Source organism: Lethenteron reissneri, chromosome 16, assembly GCF_015708825.2.
Source record: "Lethenteron reissneri isolate LAM-NWPU_2019-01 chromosome 16, ASM1570882v1, whole genome shotgun sequence".
Taxonomy (NCBI): domain Eukaryota; kingdom Metazoa; phylum Chordata; class Hyperoartia; order Petromyzontiformes; family Petromyzontidae; genus Lethenteron; species Lethenteron reissneri.
This window is the reverse complement of record NC_083794.1, coordinates 14,708,480-14,730,659: the sequence shown is the minus strand read 5'-3', so window position 1 is coordinate 14,730,659 and position 22,180 is coordinate 14,708,480. Positions and strand designations below refer to the sequence as shown.

The 22,180-nt window shown below is 54.5% G+C and overlaps 1 protein-coding gene across 1 annotated transcript in view; it reads left to right on the top strand.

Moving 5' to 3' along the window:
* LOC133343058 (Krueppel-like factor 12) overlaps nucleotides 1-13,487 on the top strand; it is a 48,662-nt gene extending 35,175 nt beyond the window's left edge. The window contains exons 5-6 of the mRNA XM_061552516.1: nucleotides 4,760-4,920; nucleotides 7,537-13,487. Coding sequence (XP_061408500.1) covers nucleotides 4,760-4,920; nucleotides 7,537-7,718 — 343 coding nt within the window. The 3' untranslated portion in view covers nucleotides 7,719-13,487. The remainder of the gene's footprint in view (nucleotides 1-4,759; nucleotides 4,921-7,536) is intronic.
* The last annotated feature ends 8,693 nt before the right edge of the window (nucleotides 13,488-22,180 follow it).

The following is a 22,180-nucleotide window of genomic DNA, read 5'->3' as shown; positions in this document are numbered from 1 at the left end:
TAACGATGTTGGTGGTGGTGCTGATGGTGATGGTGCTGATGGTGATGGTGGTGGTAACGATGGTGGTGGTAACGATGGTGGTGGTGGTGGCCAAGTGCCAGACGGAGACGCCCGGCAGTGGGCACGACCCCGCTCCCGGGTGCAGTAGAACCACGCGGTTTGGAATTTAACTTGACAATTTAACTTGCCGTTTCGTTTCACTTGACAATTGAACTTGTCAACATGCGGCCACGGTTTTTGATGTGAGGATGGACAATCTTGAGGGGAGTTAAAAGATTTTTTTTTAAAAATTGGTGAAATTGTAATATCAACAAATGAGGGATTCTTTCAAAAACATTAAACACGTTTGAGGCACCATTCAAAACGTCCGAATAATGGGCAGATGAATGGGGAGATTGTGATCGCGGTGAGTGACGCCTCCATGCGCGGTGACTCACCGCTCACCACTCGCTCGTGACGCAAGACGCTCGCTCGCTCTGAACGTGGGAACGATCGCGTTCAAAGTTGCGTCATGGAGTCTCAGAAGTGAATGACCACGAGCCGCCACCATTCTCCCCCCTCGCCTCGTCACCAAAGCCACAACGACAACAGTCGCAGACCTCTTCCTCCTCCTCTTCTGAGCGGTGGTGGTGGTGGTCTATTGGATGGTCACGTGACTGACTGAGCTGGGACGAGAGCTAGGGGAGTGTTGGGAGATGGGTGAGAGGGGGCAGATGGGGGGGGGGGGGGACAGGTGGGGGGTTAGCGGGCCGAGATGGGAGACGGGGGAGGAGGTGAGTGAAAATGTGGGAGGTAGCTTTTGATAGGTCATCATAATTACCAGCACTGGGGAAACAAAGACGGCCGGGCGTGGTGCTGGCCACCCACCCCCTCGTGTGCCGTGCCGGCCTTCATAGCTGCTCGCTATAACAGGCTATATGGGGGATCTTTGTCTTTGTAAGTGGGAGGAGGTATTGGAAGGGGAGGGGCGCGGGAGACAGGTGGGGGGCTTGGGGGGGAGACGGGTGGGGGGCTTGGGGGGGAGACGGGGGGGGGCTGGCGCGGGAGACGGGGGGGGGGGGCTGGGGTGGGAGACGGGGGGGGGGGCTGGGGTGGGAGACGGGGGGAGCTGGGGTGGGAGACGGGGGGGGGCTGGGGTGGGAGACGGTGGGAGACGGGGGGGCTGGGTGGGAGACGGGGGGGGGGCTGGGAGACGGGGGGGGGGGGGGCTGGGAGACGGGGGGGGCTGGGGGGGGGGGGGAAACGGGGGGCTGGGGTGGGAGAGAGAGAGTGGGGGGGAGACGTTTGAAAGGGAGTCAATCGCAGAAGGGGCGAGGGGGTGGGGTATAAGCACGGACGGTGGGATGTCGAGTTTGACGCATGTAGTCTGTGGGAGGAGGAGGAGGTGGGTGGGTGGGAGGGAGGGAGACGAGACGATGGGCCCGGCAGCCGTGCGGGCAGGGCGCGGTTGCCGGGGCGTGCTCGCGCCCGCACCAACTCCGCTCCGCGGCGTCGTCCGCGGCGTCGCAGCGCGGGCGGCGCGCGCGTCACCTGCCCGGGGCCCGGGAGGGGTTCGCGCGTGCCCCATTCGCGCGTGCGTCACAGCTGCTGCAGCAGCAGCATCACGTGTGTGCGTGTCAGTCCTTGTCCCTCCACCCTTCTTCCTCCCACACACCGCCATCCCAATGAACCAACTCCCACGCTTCAACCAATCCGTTTTCACCAGAGTTCGGGGGAGATACTCCGTTGACAATGGAAGTTCAATGGGGAAACAACAATGCAGAGCCTCTGTTATTTAAGCCCCGGGGGTGGTGCTCGGGTTGGGGTTAAGGTCAGCGATAGGACTGGGGGGCTGGGGGGTAATGCTAGGAGCTGGTTGCCCAGGAAGTCAGTTATAGCTCGGATTAACGTTGTGATGGGTTAAGCTGTCCTAGACTTGGGAATACTAACGCGAGGTGGGGTCTGGTTGGCCAGTTTGTAAGCGCTCAGGGGGTAGTGTTAGGGGGGTTGGCTGGTTGAATGTTAGGGTTGGTTGAACTAGTGTGGGAGACTAGTTCAATTGTAATGGGGGGGGGGGGGGGTGTCATGATTGTTTTTGTGCTTCTTTAACTCTGGAAAACCTCGCCGAGTCTCGTGGCTATTTTTCAAGAGGGTCCTGCCACGTGTTCGCAGTAGGGGGCGCGTGGGGTTTAGTGCGTGGCTTTGTGTTTGTAAGGCCGTGAGAACAGGTGAGCCTGGGCCGGGCAGGACGCGTCACGGCTCGAAGGGGCGATGATGTGGACGGTCAAGAGTAGGGACGGAGTGGCAGGCAAAGAATGGGGAAGGCTTCTGCCGAGAGGACCGTCAACCACCGACCAAAGCCGATGGAACGACGAATGAATCGGCGCGGTGTGCAGGGGTGACCGGAGTGGATTATTTAATCGCAGGACCGCTAGAAATAGTTGCAGATTTGGCAGGACTTCTTCCAGCAGGGGATTGATCATGGCCGCTGGTGATGATGAAGAAGATGGTGATGATTCTTGTTGCGAGCATCACATTCTGAGCTTTCTCTCGGCACCCCCAAACAATGCGCCTCTCTGCCACCGCCACCACCACCACCGCCATCCTCGCTCTCAACCCAGCAGCCCCCAGCAGCCCCCCACCACCCGCGAGCCCTCGCCCACTCGCCCGCCCCCGCGAGGCTTTCCGTACACAGGACACGGCGGGTAGAGGGAAAACGACAGAGAGGAAACGTCTCAATTCCCTAACTCTGCAAACGCCTCCCATCCACATCGCCTCCATACCCCCCTCTCCCCCACATCTACTTCATTTCCATTCACCGCCCCCCAACTTCATTTATATTCGCTGCCCCCAAAACTGAATCGACATTTTCTGCCCCCCTCCCCGCCTCTACATTCGCTTCCAAAGTCCATCCCCCTTCAGCGCCCCACTCGTGCAACCTTAAAACCCAACTCCATCCTTAACCCCCCACCTCCCCCCGCATTTGTTCGACCCTTTATCCACCCACTGGACCTCGAAGTTCTGATTCGTCGCCCCCCTCCCCACCCCCAAAGCCCACACTGCCCCCCACGTGCTCAGCCGCCCCTGCAAGTCTGAGTCTGGCAGCAGCAGAGAGCGAGAGTTTGGGGAGATGCCGGGGGCGGTGTTGATGCTGAAGATTTGGGAGGAGTTGTTGTTGTGCTGTAGGGTGTGGAGGTGGAGGATGGGGGGGGGGGGGATAGAGGGGAGGGGGGTATTTGGGGGGGGGCGGTGTCCCGTTCTCTCTGGGTGTTGTCGACGAGCGAGGAAAAACACAACACGAGCGTCTCCACTCGGAACACGCGCGGCCCACGCCCCCACACCCCCGCGCCGCCGTGCGCACTGGGGGTCAGCGGTAGCCGGGGGGGGGGGCCTTGCGTGTCTCCACCCCCGCCCCTCCCCCGGCAGTTCTGAAATATCACAACAACAATATGAGAATGATGGTCGGCTTCATGTAAAACTCACTGCATTGGAGTGGCTCAATTTACTGCTGACGAGAATGTGTCCCGTAGTGATCTGAGCGTGTGCACCACCTGCCGGCAACGCAACAACAGCAACAACAGCAACAACAACAGCAACAACAGCAACAAAAGCAACAACAGAAGCAACAGCAGCAACAATAGCAGCAGCAGTATCAACAGCATCAGAAGTAGCAACAACAGCAGCAGTAGCAGCAGCAGCTCGAGCTGGCGCGCGCGTGGGTTCGTCGAATTGCTCAGTCGGACCGCTCCCCGTCCTCGGGGTTCGCGCCGTCTTGAGCTAAGATCCCGACTCTGCTCCTGACTCCTCCGCGACTCGGCGGCCATCGTCGCCGCTTCCTTCGCGGAGCAGCGCCGCGACTCGAGCCGCGCGCGGCGGCGTCTTGGCCTCGAGCCGCGCGTCTTTGTGTTGCGTGCCGCGTGGGGGGCTGGCGGCCTCTTGTGGCTGAGGGTCGCGGTTGCAGTGGACGGCGCGGTGCCAAGGCGGTGGCTTGGCTGCCTTCTCGGCGGTGGTTCGCGGCGGCGCGAGTTTTATACCGAGAAATTATTGTCGTCAACCCTCCACCACCCGACGACATTTATTGTCACGCCATTGCCCGAGTCGTCACCGATGCTCTATATATATTTAGCGTTGCAAGTGTGTTGTTACTTTTCCTATGATGTCAGTACGACGACGTCCTCTGACTTGTGCACGCTAAATCCACGCGTTCCTCTTCCCGTCTCTCAGTGCAATTCCTCGCGTGTGCATCTCCCGTTCCCGTTCGTCGGTGTCCGCGATCCAAAACATCGTGTCGGTTAAAACGCACCGATCGATAACTCTCCCTGCGGGACACAGCGATACACAGCGATACGAAACGCACGTAGCGTACACCATCTCGCTCCCAAATTGTATGCGTGTGCGTGTATTTTGAACTTCTTTCGCACCGTACGTAGCCAACCGCGCCGTTGTTGTTCTTAATGGGACCTCCAATCGTTTGCGAACTCGCCCTCGGCGCCCCCCAACGTCGGATTTTCGCTGTGGGGGTTCCCGCGGCTGACACCGCCCCCCACTGGCAGACGGGGGGCGCGGCAAGGCCGAGTGGGGCCCACTGCGCGCCCCGCGTGGCCCGTCGGGAGAGACGGAACACGCGGACGTCAGTCGAAGAGCGAAGGTGCAGCCCCGCAACTGCTTGCCCGTGGCACCGCGCGGAGTGAACTTGGTGCGCGTCCGCTGCTTGGCGGTACAGCAAGCAGGTCGCTAACCCCCCCCCTCCCTCCTCTGCCCCACCGCGTTGTGTCCGCAGGTCAGGCTCCCCGCTGGTGACCCCGCGGACTAAGCGTGCGCGCGACTGCGACTCGCCGGACTCGGCGCGCCGCAAGCGAGTCCACCGCTGCGACTTCGACGGCTGCAACAAAGTTTACACCAAGAGCTCGCACCTCAAGGCTCACCGCCGCACGCACACCGGTGAGGGGCCGGCGAGCGGCCGGGGACCAGGTTGAGTCGCGGTGCGATCGTGCGCCGTGTCGCCGGTTGTTTTTAAGGCGACAGTTGCAAAGGAAGTCCGGTCAGCCGTGGCCAATCGGTGCTTTCAAAGACCGGGCTACTGTACAAACAGTAATTTATTCTGCCGCTCCTCGCGCTGAGTTGCATTTTCCCAGCGTGCGTCGCCCACGCTTCGGTCTCTGAACATCGGCTGCTCGTTTACAACTCTCGGATTGATCGGATCGAGTTGCGCACATTGGGTTTCTTTCGCGCACCGCACGTAGCCGCCCGTGCTAATGGGAGGTGCGAGGAAGCACAACAAACTCGCGCCCCTTGTCCAAACTCCTCCTCGCGTACTAACTCACCAGCCCCACCACGTGGGCCACTCCGGGCACGGGGAGTCCCGGTGCAGTTGCACGGCCTGCGCCACTGCCAGCCAGGGACACGTGCAGAGCGAGCGAGGAGCGAGCACCCTTCACGGTTGACTTTTTATTTGCCACTTTATCTTGAGCTAAGCAATTCCGCGAATGAGTTTCTTTAGAAGCGATGAGTTGTTCTTTATCGCGAAGGGTTTGTCTGGTGCTGAACAGCCACTGTGAGTGTAACTATTCGTATGCTAGATTAAAAACTGGTAGTAATAAAAAAAACATTCTTGAAAGATGTAATTAACATCAATCCCCGCCCCCATGGGGTAACCAAGCACAATCTCTCATCTACGTGCTATGGATCACGTCCGTTACCCAAAACGTCGGCGATTAGATATATATTTTTCCAATTAAGGCCACCCATCTCGATTTAAAGCTTTCGTGACTGCAGGGATTCATCTTCTTGGTTCTTTCGGTAATGTCACGTAGAAGGGAAGTAATAAAATAATAAAAAGAAAACATAATAAAATAATTCTCACGTTTCGGCCACAACGCAAGCATTCAGACGCTGTCTCCCCGACATACCTGTTCTCCACCTGAGGACGGCTGCTTGCGTTGTGGCCGAAACGTCGTGAGAATGATTTTATTATGTTTTATTTTTATTATTTTATTACTTCCCTTCTACGTGACTTTACCGAAAGAACCAAGAAGATAAGGCCACACAGTTGTTTTTTTCAGTTGAATAATTCCGTGCGGCCACACGGGGGCACCTGTGGGTCGTCTGGCGAGGCTGCGCGCCTCCTCCGGACGACGACGTCTATCGCACTTGCGGCCTTGCGTCGGTAGAGGGCGCGCGTGGTCCATTCACCTGTTGTGTGCGCAGGCGCTGGGGACCACAAAGTGTAGAGACACGTAGTGACACATAGATACCCATAGTTATACATAGAGACCCATAGTTATAGATAGAGACCCATAGTTATACATAGATACCCAGAGACACATAGATACCCATAGTTATACATAGATACCCATAGTTATACATGGATACCTATAGTTATACATGGATACCCATAGTTATACATAAATACCCATAGTTAAACATAGATACCCTATAGTTATCCATGGATACCCATAGTTATACATGGATACCCATAGAGACACATCGATACCCATAGTTATACATAGATACCCATAGTTATACATGGATACCCATAGTTATACATGGATACCCATAGTTATACATAGATACCCATAGTTATACATGGATACCCATAGAGACACATCGATACCCATAGTTATACATAGATACCCATAGTTATACATAGATACCCATAGTTATACATAGATACCCATAGTTATACATAGATACCCATAGTTATACATAGATACCCATAGTTATACATGGATACCCATAGTTATACATGGATACCCATAGTTATACATAGATATACCCATAGTTATACATAGATACCCATAGTTATACATAGATATACCCATAGTTATACATAGATATACCCATAGTTATACATAGATATACCCATAGTTATACATAGATATACCCATAGTTATACATAGATACCCATAGAGACACATAGATACCCATAGTTATACATAGATATACCCATAGTTATACATAGATATACCCATAGTTATACATATAGATACCCATAGTTATACATATATATACCCATAGTTATACATAGATATACCCATAGAGACACATAGATACCCATAGTTATACATAGATATACCCATAGTTATACATAGATATACCCATAGTTATACATAGATACCCATAGAGACACATAGATACCCATAGAGACACATAGATATACCCATAGAGACACATGAATACCCATAGTTATACATAGATACCCATAGTTATACATAGATACCCATAGTTATACATGGATACCCATAGTTATACATGGATACCCATAGTTAAACATAGTTATACATAGATACCCATGGTTAAACATAGTTATACATGGATACCCATAGTTATACATGGATACCCATAGTTATACATAGATACCCATAGTTATAATAGTTACACATAGATACCCATAGTTAAACATAGTTATACATGAGAGACAAGCCAATGTCGTCTGCGCTCGTTCAATAGAGGAGGATGAGACCATCACTATGATGACAATGGCAGTGGTGATGATGGTGATGATGAAAGCGACCATGCTAATTCGGTGATTCCCGCCCCTCCTCACCCCTTGTGCAGGCGAGAAGCCCTACCGCTGCACGTGGGACGGCTGCACGTGGAAGTTTGCGCGCTCGGACGAGCTGACGCGGCACTACCGCAAGCACACGGGCGTGAAGCCCTTCAAGTGCGTGGACTGCGAGCGCTCGTTCTCGCGCTCCGACCACCTCGCGCTGCACCGCAAGCGCCACATGCTGGTGTGACGAGCGTGGCCCGCTCCACCCGACCGCCGCCGCCACCACCACCATCCCACCCCCTCCCGCCACCACACGTCCCCCCCCCCCCCGTACCCCCAAGCCGAGGGGGTGAGGGCCGGGGTGCGTGGCGAAGAACAAAAACAACCAAGAAGAGAAAGAAGAGTAAACAAATGTGGGACGCAAAAAAAAAACATTTCCCGTAACGCCCGGATTGTGGCGTCAGAGCAAGGTGTTCAGCTGGACTGAACGACGGGTCGGCGTCCGTGAGACCCTCCTGCTCCTCTCTGGAGGAGTGAACGGTTGGTGTGTGTGTGTGCACGCGCGCGCCTCGCGTTTGCGTCTTTGTACGTGTGCCTTATTAGTTGATTACCTCTGCCTGACACTGGGTGGCAGTGCGTGTGGCTGGGAGGTGGCTCGGTAGTTGACCACGCCAACTCCCCGTCGGTTGCTGTGCGGAGCTCGATACTCGGTGCCCGCTAACAGCGCTCGCCCCCGGCGAGTCTGTAAAGCTTCTGCGGGGTGGGTGGGTGAGGGTGGTAGATTTGTGCCTGCGTGCGAGTTGACGACGATTCCGTCCATCGCTTTCTCTCCGCCCCCTTCCACTCCCCGTGCTGCCAGTGGCTCGGCCTCGTTGTCCCCCCAACCTCCTCCACCTCCTCCAAGCTGGTGCAGCAGGAGCGGGGTCCCGGGCGAGGCTGAGTGGGCGTTGTTTGTTGGTGTTGTTGCTTTGCGCTTTGTACGATGCTATTATTATTATTACTACGAAGGAGGGGGGAGGGCGTTTCGAGTTTTTTTGTTTTTGTTGGGAAAGGTGGGGGGCACGTTCCTGCCCCCCCCCCTCCCAACACCCCCAACCGGCTTTCAGTTGGGGGAATCTTCATGTGCACATGTATAGTGGGAGCTGTAATGTACAGGGGAGAGCTGTAATGTATAATAATAATGTTAAGGGAGAGCTATAATCGATTGGGGGGGGGGGCGTGTGTACTTGGGGGGTAGGGAGATGGAGTGGGTGTGTGTACATTGGATTGAGAGTGATTTTTTTTTTTTTCTGGGAGAGAGAGGCAAGGGGCAGGTTGAATCCACTGCTGTCGCCGCTTGGGAGGGGAATGACCGTAGATCAAACGAGGGACATCCCCCCCACACCCACCAACCCCGCGCACACACACACATGCACATCCAGGGTTTACGATGCACATTGTGCTCATGCGGCGATCTGACACCGGAAGGAGTTGGGATATTCTGCTGCTCTTGTCCCATTTTCCTCATCTCTTTTTTTTTGTTAAGTCGTCGTGTTTGAACACCGAGCACCTCAGTCTGTGTGCAGTCAACGGTGGGTGGGATAAGAGATGGGGCAAGGACGTGGGGGGTGGTGGCGGGGAGGGGGGCACGTGGGGTCCCCGGAGCCGGAGTAAATTTCGCCAAAACAAATTCCTCGCCACGCAGGTGGAGGAGCCGCGTCTTGGCTCTCTGCCATCTCCCCCCTCACCTCGTCAGCGGAGGCCGACCTCCCGTGGTGGGGGGGGGGGGGGGTGTGCCCCGACTCCTCCACCGTGGTCAGGACACGGCTCGGAGACCCCCGCCACCACCACCAGACGTGGCCAGGAGACGCTCGTGACAATTTGAACAAACGTCGTTGGAGTTCCGCCCCCCTTGAAACAACTGCGTGAGTTGACCGGTGCCCACACGTGAGCTCAATGCAATGGGAGTGGAGTTCCTCTCTTCTCTTCTGTCACACAGAGACTCACAGGTTGGGAGGGGTGAACTGCACGGGTCCCGTCTGTAATCTACCCCAGTAAATGGCAGGGTCCGTTCATGAGTGGGGACATCCCCACCGTGCACAGGGTGGCTGTTGTGTCACTGCTTGATTGGTGTTGTAATGGAATTGTTTGAAAAAGGGGGGGGGTGTTGTGGGGGAGTGGTACTTAGCTACTGGCTGCTTTGACGTGGTTGGTGGTGGTGGTTGTGCTGGTAGTCTCAGTCAGTCGACCCGTGGCATCTGGGTCTGCCCCGTGATCTCCTGCCAGCGGGCGTTCGACACTTCACGTGGCCTCAAGGTGCACATGGCCTGGCACAAGCGTCGTAGTGATGCCACCGCCACTTAGTGGCGAATGGCGGTTGTTGTTGTTGTTGGTAGTGGTGGTGGAATGTCTCAATTTGTCTGCCCCGTGTTGTAATAGCCCTGGGTGTGGGCCCTGGGTGGGCCCTGGGTGTCTTACCAAAGACTTGTTCAGCCCTGGCGGAATGACACGTGGCTCTAGTGAGAGATGCGTCGTGTAAACCAGCACATGAGGGGAGCGCTTTGCAATGCGATCATATGGATATGAGAGAGAGAGAAAGAAACAATAAGAGTCAGATTTAAACAAAATATATATTTTATTTTAATGAAATATAATCCAGTAACTTTGTTCTTTATTAATTCATGTAATTATGTTTTAAGGGGCCGAGTGACGTGCTGTATTGGCCAGCAGGTGGAGTGTGTGATGTAAGTGATTGTGTGATAAATGCCAAGACGCGACCCCAGAATGCAGTGGGCTCTTCTCTTGTAGCTACACCGCCGGAGACTGCGTGTCCCCAGATGTCCCGACGTGAGCTTGAAGAGGAAGTTTCGTTTTTTCGAAAATAAGAAAAACAAAACAGAGACTTTAAAGTTATGGTCAGGTGTTCCATTACATCATTTCAAGGTGGTTTCCTGCAGCTCAAATGAACACTGAAGCATTGGTACTCATCGCCTCCTGTTTACAGCCCTGCAGAGCCACTGGTGGACATTTCCACATTCCTATGGCAAGTCTCTCCAAAGCAAAAAAAAATACTTTTGACCTCCTCACTTAATCAACTCCGGAGAGATGATGAGTCGACCCCCTCCCACGGCTTGGCATCACTAGAGTGACAACGTTAATTTTACGAAGCTCTAAACTCCTGAGACACCCAGCATAGGTAGCTACAAGAAAAGAGCTGCTTGTTTGTGTTTTATTGGTGGTGATGGTGAGCACCTTTTCCTTTAAGCCACCAGTGGCACCAGGATCGGAGATCGAACCGTTGGGACGACCGCTCGCAGACGACAACCCGCCCCATGTGATCTCGCACACCTGAATGCTGGCAACCCCCCTGCGTCGTCTCCTCGTAGCGCCGCGAGGCCCGGCGGTGATCGAGTGAGTGGCCTGTAAATTATATCGGAGCGTTTGCGAGCTGAGATCCCGGTTAGGGCGGCGAGTCGAGTTGACCCTCGACCTCTCCCAGGTCGATGCTGTCACGGACACTCTCTCTTGTTTATCTCTCCCTTTCCTCTCTCTCTCTCTGAAAGTCGAGGAGAGCGAGAAAGAGAGAGAGAGGCAAGAATTTGCCCCCAGGGCAATAAGTCAGAGTCACGTTCCTCAAGATGATGTCGCCCGTGGCTGCTGCTGTTGCTGTAAAACATGTTTTTTGTCTACTTCTGTTTTTTAGTTTAAAAAAACAGAACGTCAGCAGACCAATCGATTATTATATTTTGTAATATACAAGTACATATATATTACAACATTATTGAATTAGCGGCTGTTTAAGAGTATCGTCAAAACTCAAATAATAAATTGTACAAATTAATTATTAACCATGGTTCCAACCGCCTCCTGCCTCGCCCCCCACCACCCCTTAAAGTGTGCCGCTTGTCTCGTGATGCAACTAAAATAAGGAAATCACAGTGGGCAGAACTCGGTACCACCCTAAAGTGGCACAACTTTAGCGGCACCAAACTATGAACACGGCCAACACGATTGGAACTGCTGCTTCGTAATCCCCTCGCCTCGCCCCCTCGTGTCAAGCGGTGAGCACGCGAGGCGCCGGTCATGGGCCACATCTCGACGGTGGTGGCAGTGCTGAGGAAGCGGTGCGCACCGCGCCACCGGGTGGTGCCAACGTGGACTCAGGGAGCCGCGTTCAGACTTCCTCCCCCTCCCCAACTCGCCATGACGTGTGCCATCAACGCCCAGCAGCAACATATGTCAACCCCCGTGCGGCAGTGATGATGCATAGCAACTATCCTCAACACGTGGCCGTTCCGTAGCCCGCCCGCTCGCTCGCTGGTTGTTGTTGTTGTTGTTGCTATGGAATGTCATCGGTGGTTGTTGCTGATGTTTGTTTATCATTATCATTGACCGCAACGCGATTCTCTTAATTCATCTTCGGTAAAACAAACGAGACTCGCGACCGGCTATAACCAGCAGCTGGAGCAGTAGTAACAGCTGCTGCAATTTATCGACCGCCGCTTTATGATGTGATGATGGGTGCGCGCTGGTCGCTTGCACACCCACGCCGGGTTTTGTGATGATTTGCTTTTGTTGAGTTTCTTGACTTTGGTTTTGGTTCCCGAGTCCGGCGAACGCGTGCGTGGTTCTCGGGAACTCGCCTTACCTCGCCATCCAACCACCACCCTCACCACCACCATCCTCACCACCCTCACCACCACCATCCTCACCACCACCACCCTCACCACCACCACCCTCACCACACAAGGAGCGTGCTCGGGGTGGGGGCGGTTCTCCAGCCCCCCCCCCCCCGCCTAACTTTCAGGAGCGTGGAGCTAGTCCGTGTGTTTGCTCGCCATCGTGCACACAGCCTTGCAAATGTGATGTTCATTCTCGAGGGAGTGTCCGTGTAATGTTTGTTCTTTAAATAAATAATGAGCAACGTACTTTATTGCCCCCCTTCACCCCCCCCCCCCCACATTGGCGTCCATAAATGGACCTCCATTACTTCTACCAGCCCCCCGCAACCAACACAATTTATAATCCATTGACACGTCTCGCCACCAACACCACCACCACCACCTCCACCACGCGTTGAGATATTCTACACCACGCCAAAGTGTTACAGGGTAAGAGCCCCCCCCCCCCAATTTGGGGACTCAAATGGGCCCAACCGCCCCTCCCCCCCACCGTGGAATGTTCTTCTCCCTGGGGGAGGAGTTCAGCGGTACCCCGGGGAGCGCTCGCTCCGGCGGATTCTCGCGCCCAGCGCAGCCAGTTTCTCGAGGAGCCGACAGCCCCGCGAGTTCCGTCCGCGGTCTCGAATTCACCCCCCCACCAACCCCTCCACCCACCTCCACCCACCTCACCCCCTCCACCTCGCCACGACCGCTCGCAGGGACGCGATGTCTCGCGCCGAGGTTCGGGGGTTTGCGGTCGGGAGAGTCTCGGGGTGGTTGGAAGAATTGTCACGAGGAAGAAGAGGGGAGGCGGTAGTGGGGAGCGGTGGCGCAGTGGTTAGCGCGCTGCGCTACAAACCCTGCGACCCCGGTTCCATTCGTGCTCGTCAGCAAAAAAAGTGGCAATTTGGTCGAACCTTGCCTGAGCCTCGCCTAGCTCGACTCTGCCTCAAAAGAATACCTGGTGCGAAGTATAAACATCGCCATGAGGGAGACAAAGGCGGTCGGGCGTGGCGCTGCCCACCCACCCCCCAAGTGTGCTCGCTATCGCTAACAGCACTTGCCCCAATCATGTGTTTAACGCTATACGCGGGATCTTTATCTTTGGTGGTGGTGGTGGTTGGGTCACAGGGCCCACGATCGATTCGGCCTCCACTGGGGGAGCGCCACGAGTCTCGCTGTCCCTGCGTCACTCGCACGAACTCTCTCTCTCTCGCTGTCACTCACGATCAAATGTCAGCGGCGTTGTTGTAATTATTGTTATTTAGGTTCATAAATCTATACTGTGAAAGATAATTTCCTTTTTAACGCATATATAATAATATCTTTAATATGGAATTTCATAACACTTGTTAATAAATCATTTTGTATTCAAGGACGCGTGTCGGTGTGTCTTACTGTGAGTGTCTCACTGTGAGTGTCTTACTGTGAGTGTCTCACTGTGAGTGTCTCACTGTGAGTGTCTCACTGTGAGTGTCTCACTGTGAGTGTCTCACTGTGAGTGTCTCACTGTGAGTGTCTCACTGTGAGTGTCTCACTGTGAGTGTCTCACTGTGAGTGTCTCACTGTGAGTGTCTGAGCGCGGCTTCTCCGTCTCACAAGCCCGCTGGTCCCTGACAACGAGGTGGTTGAGCCAGATGATTGCGTCAGGAGTATATATTTCTGTGTGAGTATATGGGTCTAAGTCTGGGTCTCAGTGTGAGTATATGGGTCTGAGTCTGGGTCTCGGTGTGAGTATATGGGTCTGGGTCTCGGTGTGAGTATATGGGACTGAGTCTGAGTCTCAGTGTGGGTCTGTGGGTCTCTTTTAATCTATATATTTCTGTGTGGGTTTGTGGGTCACTTTGTTAGTTTGTGGGACTCTGCGAATCTATGTATGTCTGTGCGAGTGGGTCTCTATGGGTCTCGGTGTGAGTCTATGTACGTCTGCGCTGTGTGGCCGATGTTGATGTAAGGGCAACAGCTGTAATTGTCCATCGAGGTGGTTGTTGAGCCAGACGATTGCGTCACTCATGATGCCGCCTCCGGGTTTTTTTTGCCAACCGGGCATTGAGTCGTCATGAGTTCCATGGTCTCTGTTCTGGACAAGCAAAGCCGCTGCATACTGCCCGGAAAGTGTTAAACTTTCCATTTCTGCATCAACATCATCACGATCATCAGCATTGCTACTGCTGCCATAGTTAATGCAGTGGATGATGGCGGTTCAGGGGTGGCGGCCCAGAAGCTTCAGGGTGGGAGATCGAAGCCAGAGGGATCTGCTGCGTCGTCGGGACTGACGAGGAGGAGGAAGAGGAGGAGTATGAGGAGGTGTTTGTGGCGGCGCTGGACGTGAGAAGCAGGCGAGGGCGGGTGACGCGGTGGTCAAGCGGAAGCGCGTTCGCTGCTTTGCTGCAGAACTTCGTGGTTATAATCCATTGGGTGACCTCTGGTTACCACTGCTGCGGTGGTGGTGTTGCTGGTGCTGGTGGTGGTGCTGGTGCTGGTAGTGCTGGTGGTGCTGGTGGTGCTGGTGGTGGTGCTGCTGGTGATGCTGCTGCTGGTGCTGCTGCTGGTGGTGCTGGTGGTGGTGGTGCTGGTACTGCTGGTGGTGCTGGTGGTGCTGGTGGTGCTGGTGTGGTGTATTCACCGCACAACAAGACGACGGCGACTTCTCGCCGCGTCCGCTGCGCTCGCGGAGTGCGCTCGAGATGCCGTGACGTGGCCCGCTGGCGTGGCGCGCGTGCCCGCCTCTCGCTCCTAATGTTCCACATTTGAAGCAATAACAGCAAAGGGCTCCACGTGGATTGTGATTATTATTCGCTCCGCGCACCCCCGCTGCGAGGAATGGTCAGGACCTTCTTGAAAAGTCGGCATGAGGCTGAGGCTTTCTTGGGTAATTACGCGTAGGAGTAAGCAATAATAATAATAGTGCAAAAGCTTAGATTCCCAAAGGAGTTCCGGTTTCATATGAGCTCCTTAAACCCAGAATAAACTTGAGATGAAAATACAAATGAATGAATATAAAGGCAACTGGTATTGGCCAACATCCTAGTGCTTAAATAGTGCCTGTCAAATAACTCAGTTTGGATGAGACCAACTGACCAGCAGCAGCAGGACTCGCTTGAGAGACATTCTGATGAGACATGCTGACTGTATACCAGCAGCAGGACCCTTTTGAGAAGACGCCTTCAGACTCCGCGAGCCAGTTTCTTGGGTAAACAACAACAACATCCTCTAGCCCCCTTCTCTCTACATCCCTCTTTTGACTACACCCCTCTTATCTCACTGCATCGCTAGCTCCTCTCTATATCTCTTCTGTCATCATCTCGCGAGGGTTTGTATGCAATTGAAATGGGGGGCCCAATGTAGTTTGTAATTACCCCCCTACCCCCATGGGATATCATCACCGATAATCATCACCGATACGCTCTGCCCCCCTCCTCTATAATTTTTCTGCACCCCCCCCCGCCAATTATTTAACCTTTGCCCACCCTTTCCCATCAATACAATGATGCACTTTTTAATCATCGAGATTGTGAACTCATTTCTTTAGAACATAATTTTGTGTTTGCTCTGTTGTCCTTCCGCCCGCACCTCCGCTGAGCACGGTTGGCTACGTACGGTGCGACAGAAGTTCAACAATCACACAGACCCACACCACTCGACAAGCACTCGCCCAGCTCAGCTGTCCACCGTCGAGCTAACCCCTCAATCAGTGTTCTGTACACGACCGTCATGTAATTATATATATCATTATAATTACACGTCCCAACGCCATCTATTGGCATAGGCTGTTATTTTATTAAGCGCACGAATTGTTAGTCGCAGATGTTTACCATCCTCCACCCGTGGGTGGCGGCCCACGTGTGGACCACCGCTGCTACGGAGAAGGGAGTGGTTAATGCCAGGATCATGACAACAAAGTTCCATGCGGCGATCTCCAGGCGCGGCAGTTTAAACAATGGGCAACGTTTCTTAGATGTCCCACCTCCATCCCACAGAATCAGAATCTGTCTTTATTTAGATTGCAGTAGGAATCCGATGAACTATGAAGGTCTTCACAGATGTCAGCACGTGACACACACACACACACGCGCGCGCTCGTCGACGTGAGTGAGAGCACCGTTCAGGGGATCTGCGTGCCATACCCTGGCTCGCCCGCAGAAGGCAGTACAGACTCATCGCCACGTGTCTCCATCGGGATGGAGTGAAGTCCACACACCCAAGGCGTGGGGATTTCTCCAGGCGCTCTGGTTTCCTCCCCACTTGTAAAATAAAATAAAACTCCATCAAGAATTATCTCAAAATATTTTATATATAAATAATCTATGCATATATATGAATGTTGAACTCCTCTCGCACCGTACGTAGAGTCCTGCAACGCAGTACGGCTCTCCACGGTGGCGATATGTTAACTACCTCGCCTGGTATGCAGGAGGTCGTGGCTTCTATCCCAAGCCTGACGCCTGCTGCTGTATATTTGGAGTATGCGTGTCTCTCTCCGTGGTCGCGTCGATTTGTCTCCGTGTCCTCCGGTTTTCCTTCCACATTTAGAATTGACGTGCGTTAAGAGTATGTGGGTTGCAATTTCCACGTGATAAGCCACTTCGTTGAGCTATCATTTGTAGCCAGGTCGCTTCTGAACAAGAGCTACATAGCTCAGTGGGGCTTTACCTGGTAAAATAAATAAAAAAATTCGTTGAGTTTAAATAAGTACAAAAGTACATTCCCATACGCATGAATACAATAGCACGAGTCGCGCGTTTGAGACGGGCGAAGAGTGTGTGGTGGGCTTCCAGAGGCGCTCAGGGGTCGCGGTGACACACAGACGCCCAGTCCCCGGCACGGCGAATGGGGTCTTGCCTGGCTGCCTTCCACGGGCTACGCCCTGGGCCCCTCCCCCCCACCAACCCACGCCATTCCCGGGCGAAGCCTGCCCGACGGTTCGCTCCTTGCCCCAAAGTTTTCGTGATTAAAAAATAAAAATCGCCAAAAATAAAAACCAGTCCAAGATTCGTTGTCAAAGGGCTGGTGGAGATGTTCCTGCTGCTTGCCGCGAGTGTGGGAGGCCGACACACGGACCGGTGGCCTTCACGGGGCGTGTTGGCACGTGTTGCGTCAGAGACACGAGCACAGTAGAATGTTTATACTTTTATTTATTTATTTCATTACGACGAGTCCGTTGTGAGTTCTTATCGAGCGTGAAATCGGACCCAACAATACAACTCGGATTTGCTTTACAATTCTGAATGCGACTGCAATCTCGAGACCTTAAACATACAAAGTGGAGTCACGTGCGCGCCGAGATGACTCTCGAGGGTGATTGATGGGTGGCCGCGAGGTTGGTGGCTGCGCTGGCGATGCGCCTGACCTGTGACCCCAGCCCTGCGGAGACAGCAGAGAGGTTTGGAGGATCATCGCGCAGATGTTGTTGTGAAACTCCCTTCGCGCGAGGGTCCAGGAGGAGCCGTACCCTGGCTCGCCTGGAGGAGGTAAGGCATAGTGCGGACTAATCTTTCCATCTCTTCCAACTTTCCTTCCGTGGAGGTCGAGAAGGTGCTATAGCCTGGCACGCCATTAGGAGGCTGTACAGCAAAGTGTGGACTCCACCTGTTCCATCTGTACGGTGATAGCGTATTGCCCCCTCGCACGCGTGAGTGTTCACCGGCTACTCGGGTTTCCTCCCACGTGCAATCCACTCATTCGTTGGCCGGTAACACCTTCATATGTAGAGGGCCGTCGAGCTTGGGGAGTGGATCTGGTGCCGGCTCCTCGCCGCGTGGCTGCTGCTGCCTTCTTACTCCTCGTCTGTGGCTCCTCCTCATGGCGCCTCGGAGTCGTCCTCTCTCTGTCTCTACGAGAACGAGCATTGTGTAGCGGCGGTTAGCGCCGTGTTACGAGTTGAAATGTCGATTATGATAATGGATGTAAATTCTTAAAATGCGAATGAAGACCTCGCCAAGAGATAAGTTAGCCGGTCAGAGGACAAGACACGTGATGCTCTTAACCCTGGACGTGAACACGAGAATAGTACGCACGATGAACTTATTTCGCACCCTGCGCATCCAACCGCCCTCGTCAGAGGTGCGGGATAAGGACGCCAACGTGGGCGTGGAGTCGCTGTAGAATCCGTTGGAGAGATATCTGTGGGACATTTGTTTTTGCGGCTTTGGGAATCCTTATTTAGGATGCCTTGCAAGAGATGTCTATTGGTGTTGAACATCTTGCCACCTCTTGTAGTATTGCCGGAAAGGATAACGCCTATTCAGTTGGAGAGGATTCCAGGCCTGGTCGAAAGAGCTACCCCCCCCCCCCCTCGTAATCATCAGCACCCCCCCTCAACCCCCAAACCATCGTCACGCCGCGACTGAGAAGCACTCGGTTATAAAATCGCGGTCGTAGTCCCGGTTAGTGAGTTCCGGTATTTAATGAGCTGAGATTGGCATCGAGCTGGTCTAGTTTTCATTTACAGAGTCTGACACCAGGTGCCCCACCACATTCCTCCAGCTCACTGCAAGGTTTGGGGGTGTTTACGTTTAATTCATTTATTAGAATTCTTATTTCGCTTTCACAATCGATTCTGCGAAATGATCATATCGCAATTCGCTTCTCGGCGCAAGTTGGTGTGTTGCGTTGAGTCTCGACTCGTCCGGCAACTTCTATCGCCGAAGTTCCATCCGAAAAACTCCCCCCCCCTGCCCCCCCCCTGCCCCCCAACCTGCCCCCCAACCTGCCCCCCCCCCACTCCTCCTCCTCCTCCTCCCCGCAAATCCACCTCCAGCGCGCGCCGCCTGCACACGCGAGCGAATTTCATCGCTCCATCTCCGCGGGTGGTTTTCGGCCCTCTTTGTTTTGTGCGCCTGCTCCTTTTACCTTGGCTGCCATTCGCATCGCCTTCGTCTCGGGACTCCGAGACCGAGGCTCATTTTCCTGGGGCGATCGCCCTTTCGTCGAGTGCAAGCCCACCAGCTTGGGAACGCTTCTTGCTTTTGCTAATAAAATAATTCTTGTCGTTCGCTATATTTAAGTCTCTCTTACAAACTCACCTCTTTGACCTGGTATTTAACCGCCCCCCCCCCCCCCCCCCAGTTATGTGCGTTTACCCTGCAGGGTTTGTGTATGTCATGTTTTACATGCCCGGCGCGCCTGTGAGCCACTGTCTTCTCGAGCGGCGTTCTTCACTCATTTACAGAGAGGGCGGGGGGACTTTCATCGACAAGGCATCAGCAGCGCGAGGGCCCCCACACCGCCGACAAGGGGGGGGGGGTGGAGTGATGTCACTCTGTGTGTCGTGTCGGGGCCCGCACTAAAGGCCACCAGGGGCCGCCAGTGGCTCCTGGTGGCCTTGCGATGAAGACGGCCGCCGCGCGAGACGATCGTGTCGAGAGTGTGGATCTGAGCGGAGCGTCCCGACTGCGCGTCGCACGTGCGCTGCGTGTGATCCGTCCCCGGAGACTGTGCCAGGTTACCTGTGTGCCCCCCGCCCCCCTCCCCCGCTGTGTTTACCTTTGTTGTTGGGTCTCTATGCGCCGCGGCGAGTCGCTCAGGGCGGTCCCGCGCTCCACACGCCCACGCGCCCCCCCCCCCTTCGAGCGCTCTCCCTCCCACTCTCCCTCCCACTCTCCCACGCCCCCTGTAATTTGGGAGCTGCTGACGTCAGCACGCGCAGTCATCTTCCCCGATGTGGCGTCATTGACCATATCCCGTGTGGCACACGTGCACGGAGCGGTGGCGCAATGGTTAGCGCACTAGCCCCCACTCCTCACAACCCCCCGCCTCTCACGACCCCCTGATAAACTCTGGTGATCTGAAATCGATTTCCCGCCACGGCTAAAATTAGTAGAAAGTGATGTCTAAACCGGGGATTACCCCAACATCTCCCCGCCCCCTGCTCCCTCCACCGACCCACACCGAGCAGCATGGTCAAGTATGGTCAAAGCAACTGCCCATGACCACATGAGGAGGCCTTCATTCAACATAACATTCGCTCGCTCTCGTAGGGAGAGGAGAGTGACTCAGAGGCGCGAGTAGGAACCACAGACGAGTCGGAAGGCAGCAGCCACGAGATGAGTCGCCGCAAACGATTAGCCCAAGCTATGCGGTCCTCTCCATATGAAAGTGTTATTTTCCATATGAAAGTACCAATGAATGAGTGTTTACATGGGGGGCGTTTACACACCGCAACACACTATCGCCTGGCAGAGCCACGTTACGGGCTTCTCCTCGGCACCCACGGAATGGGAGTTTCACAACGTGTGTGTGTGTGATCCACCAGCTCTCGCTGCCTCCACGGCCCGTAGGATAGGTACGCCCAGACAGCTTTTACGAACCTACAGCTCGCTCAGAAACTCAACAAACATCAACTTGCTGGGCTGCCATCTCCTGGTCATCTCGCAGCCTGGCCTGGTGTTGTCACTCGGTCCTTGAACTCGCGTCGTGTTCACTCGCGGGGTCAGGATTTGCCTCTATCGAAGGTGGAGGCTCTCGAAGGACGCTACTGGGCACTGCCTGGTTAGGTGCGGTGTGAGGCTACTGGGCAATTGCAGGCAGTCGCCGCCCATCGCCAACGGAGGGCGGTTGAGCGACGCTCACAACAACGGGCGGAAGAGTGCCGGGCAGATAAAGCGCAGCGAGGTGGCACAGTGTGCAGCACAGGTGGTGCATCTGCCGGTCATCTCGGTCGGTGGGCCCATGATGGCACCTGGGGGTGTGTGTCCCGTGACCTCCTACCAGGGGGCTTGTCACACTTCCTGTGATGGCCTCCTAGTCTGGCACGCAAGCGCCGTGGAAACGTCCCCATCGCATGGCGGCTGAGAGCGGTGATGCAGCAGTTATGTATGCATGTTGAACTTCGTGCTATGCTACGAATCCGACGACCAGAGTTCGATTTGCGCTCAAGGCCAACACCAGCGATTATTTATCTGAAACACTTACGGGCCTTCCCCTACGTCGACTCAGCCTCAAGTGTGTATTGTACCCGGAGCGATGTATAAACATCGCGAATAGGAAGACAAAGGCGGCCGAGCGTGGTGCTGGCCGCCCATTCCCTCGCGTGCCGTGTTGACCTTTATAGGTGTTCGCAAACAGCACTTGCATCAACAGTCTGTTGAAGCCGATACGGGGGTCCTTGTCTGTGTGTGTGATGCCAGGTGTGTGTGATGCCAGGTGGGTGTGGATAAGGCATCGTGCGTGACACCTCCTCCTCCACCTGGCGGTGGCGCCGTGCCAGAATGTCAAACTCACTGAACTCTCTAATTCGCTCCTCCATCCTTCCCCCACCCTCCATCCCACCCTCCCCCCCGCCCACCACATCCAGAGCCCTAAACCTCCCTCACCCCCACCGACGCGACCCCCCCCTCCTTCCGCCGCCCTTTTCTCGCCAACATACCTGTGGGAGCCGCCTGCACGGAGGCACGAGCTACGCCAGCGAACAAAAGTCCCCCGCGGATTGATGGGGGGTGGGGGGGGCTGATGGTATTGGTTGGAAAGCTGAGAATGACAAATACGACTGCGTGCTCGGGTAAACATTTACCCCGCGTCTTCTCCACTCGCCCCGAACTTTGCGATTCATTCGAGGAGGTGAGGTGGGGGGACTGGAGAGAGGGGGGGGGTATTGTGATTTGTATCGCATTTGCTCGGCTCTCTCTCTGTTCCTGTCACTCTCTCCGGCGTGATGCACGCCACAACAACAAAATGCCAGGGCTGTCATCGACATAAAAGCAGCTGGCAAAAATAATAAAGGTTACCCCCTCCGCCCTCCGCCCAAAGTTTGTTTTGTGTCCGTTTTGATTATCCACCTTCATTCTATTGAATCCACGTGTTCCATTCACGCGGAGGCATTTGATCTCTTTCGTGATTACAGCACGTGTTTTGTTTGCGCTCCAAAATAAAGTGTACTTGTATTTATTTATCTCTCTCTCTTTGCACGGATTTACGATCACGCGAGCGTCGTGGCGCTGCAGAGAGCCTACACATGTAACACAAATGTAACACAGAGACAAAGTTCCCCCCCTATAGCCTGCACAGATTGTTGGGGCAAGTGCTGATAGCGAGCACCTATGGAGGCAGGCAGTGCACACGAGGGGATGGG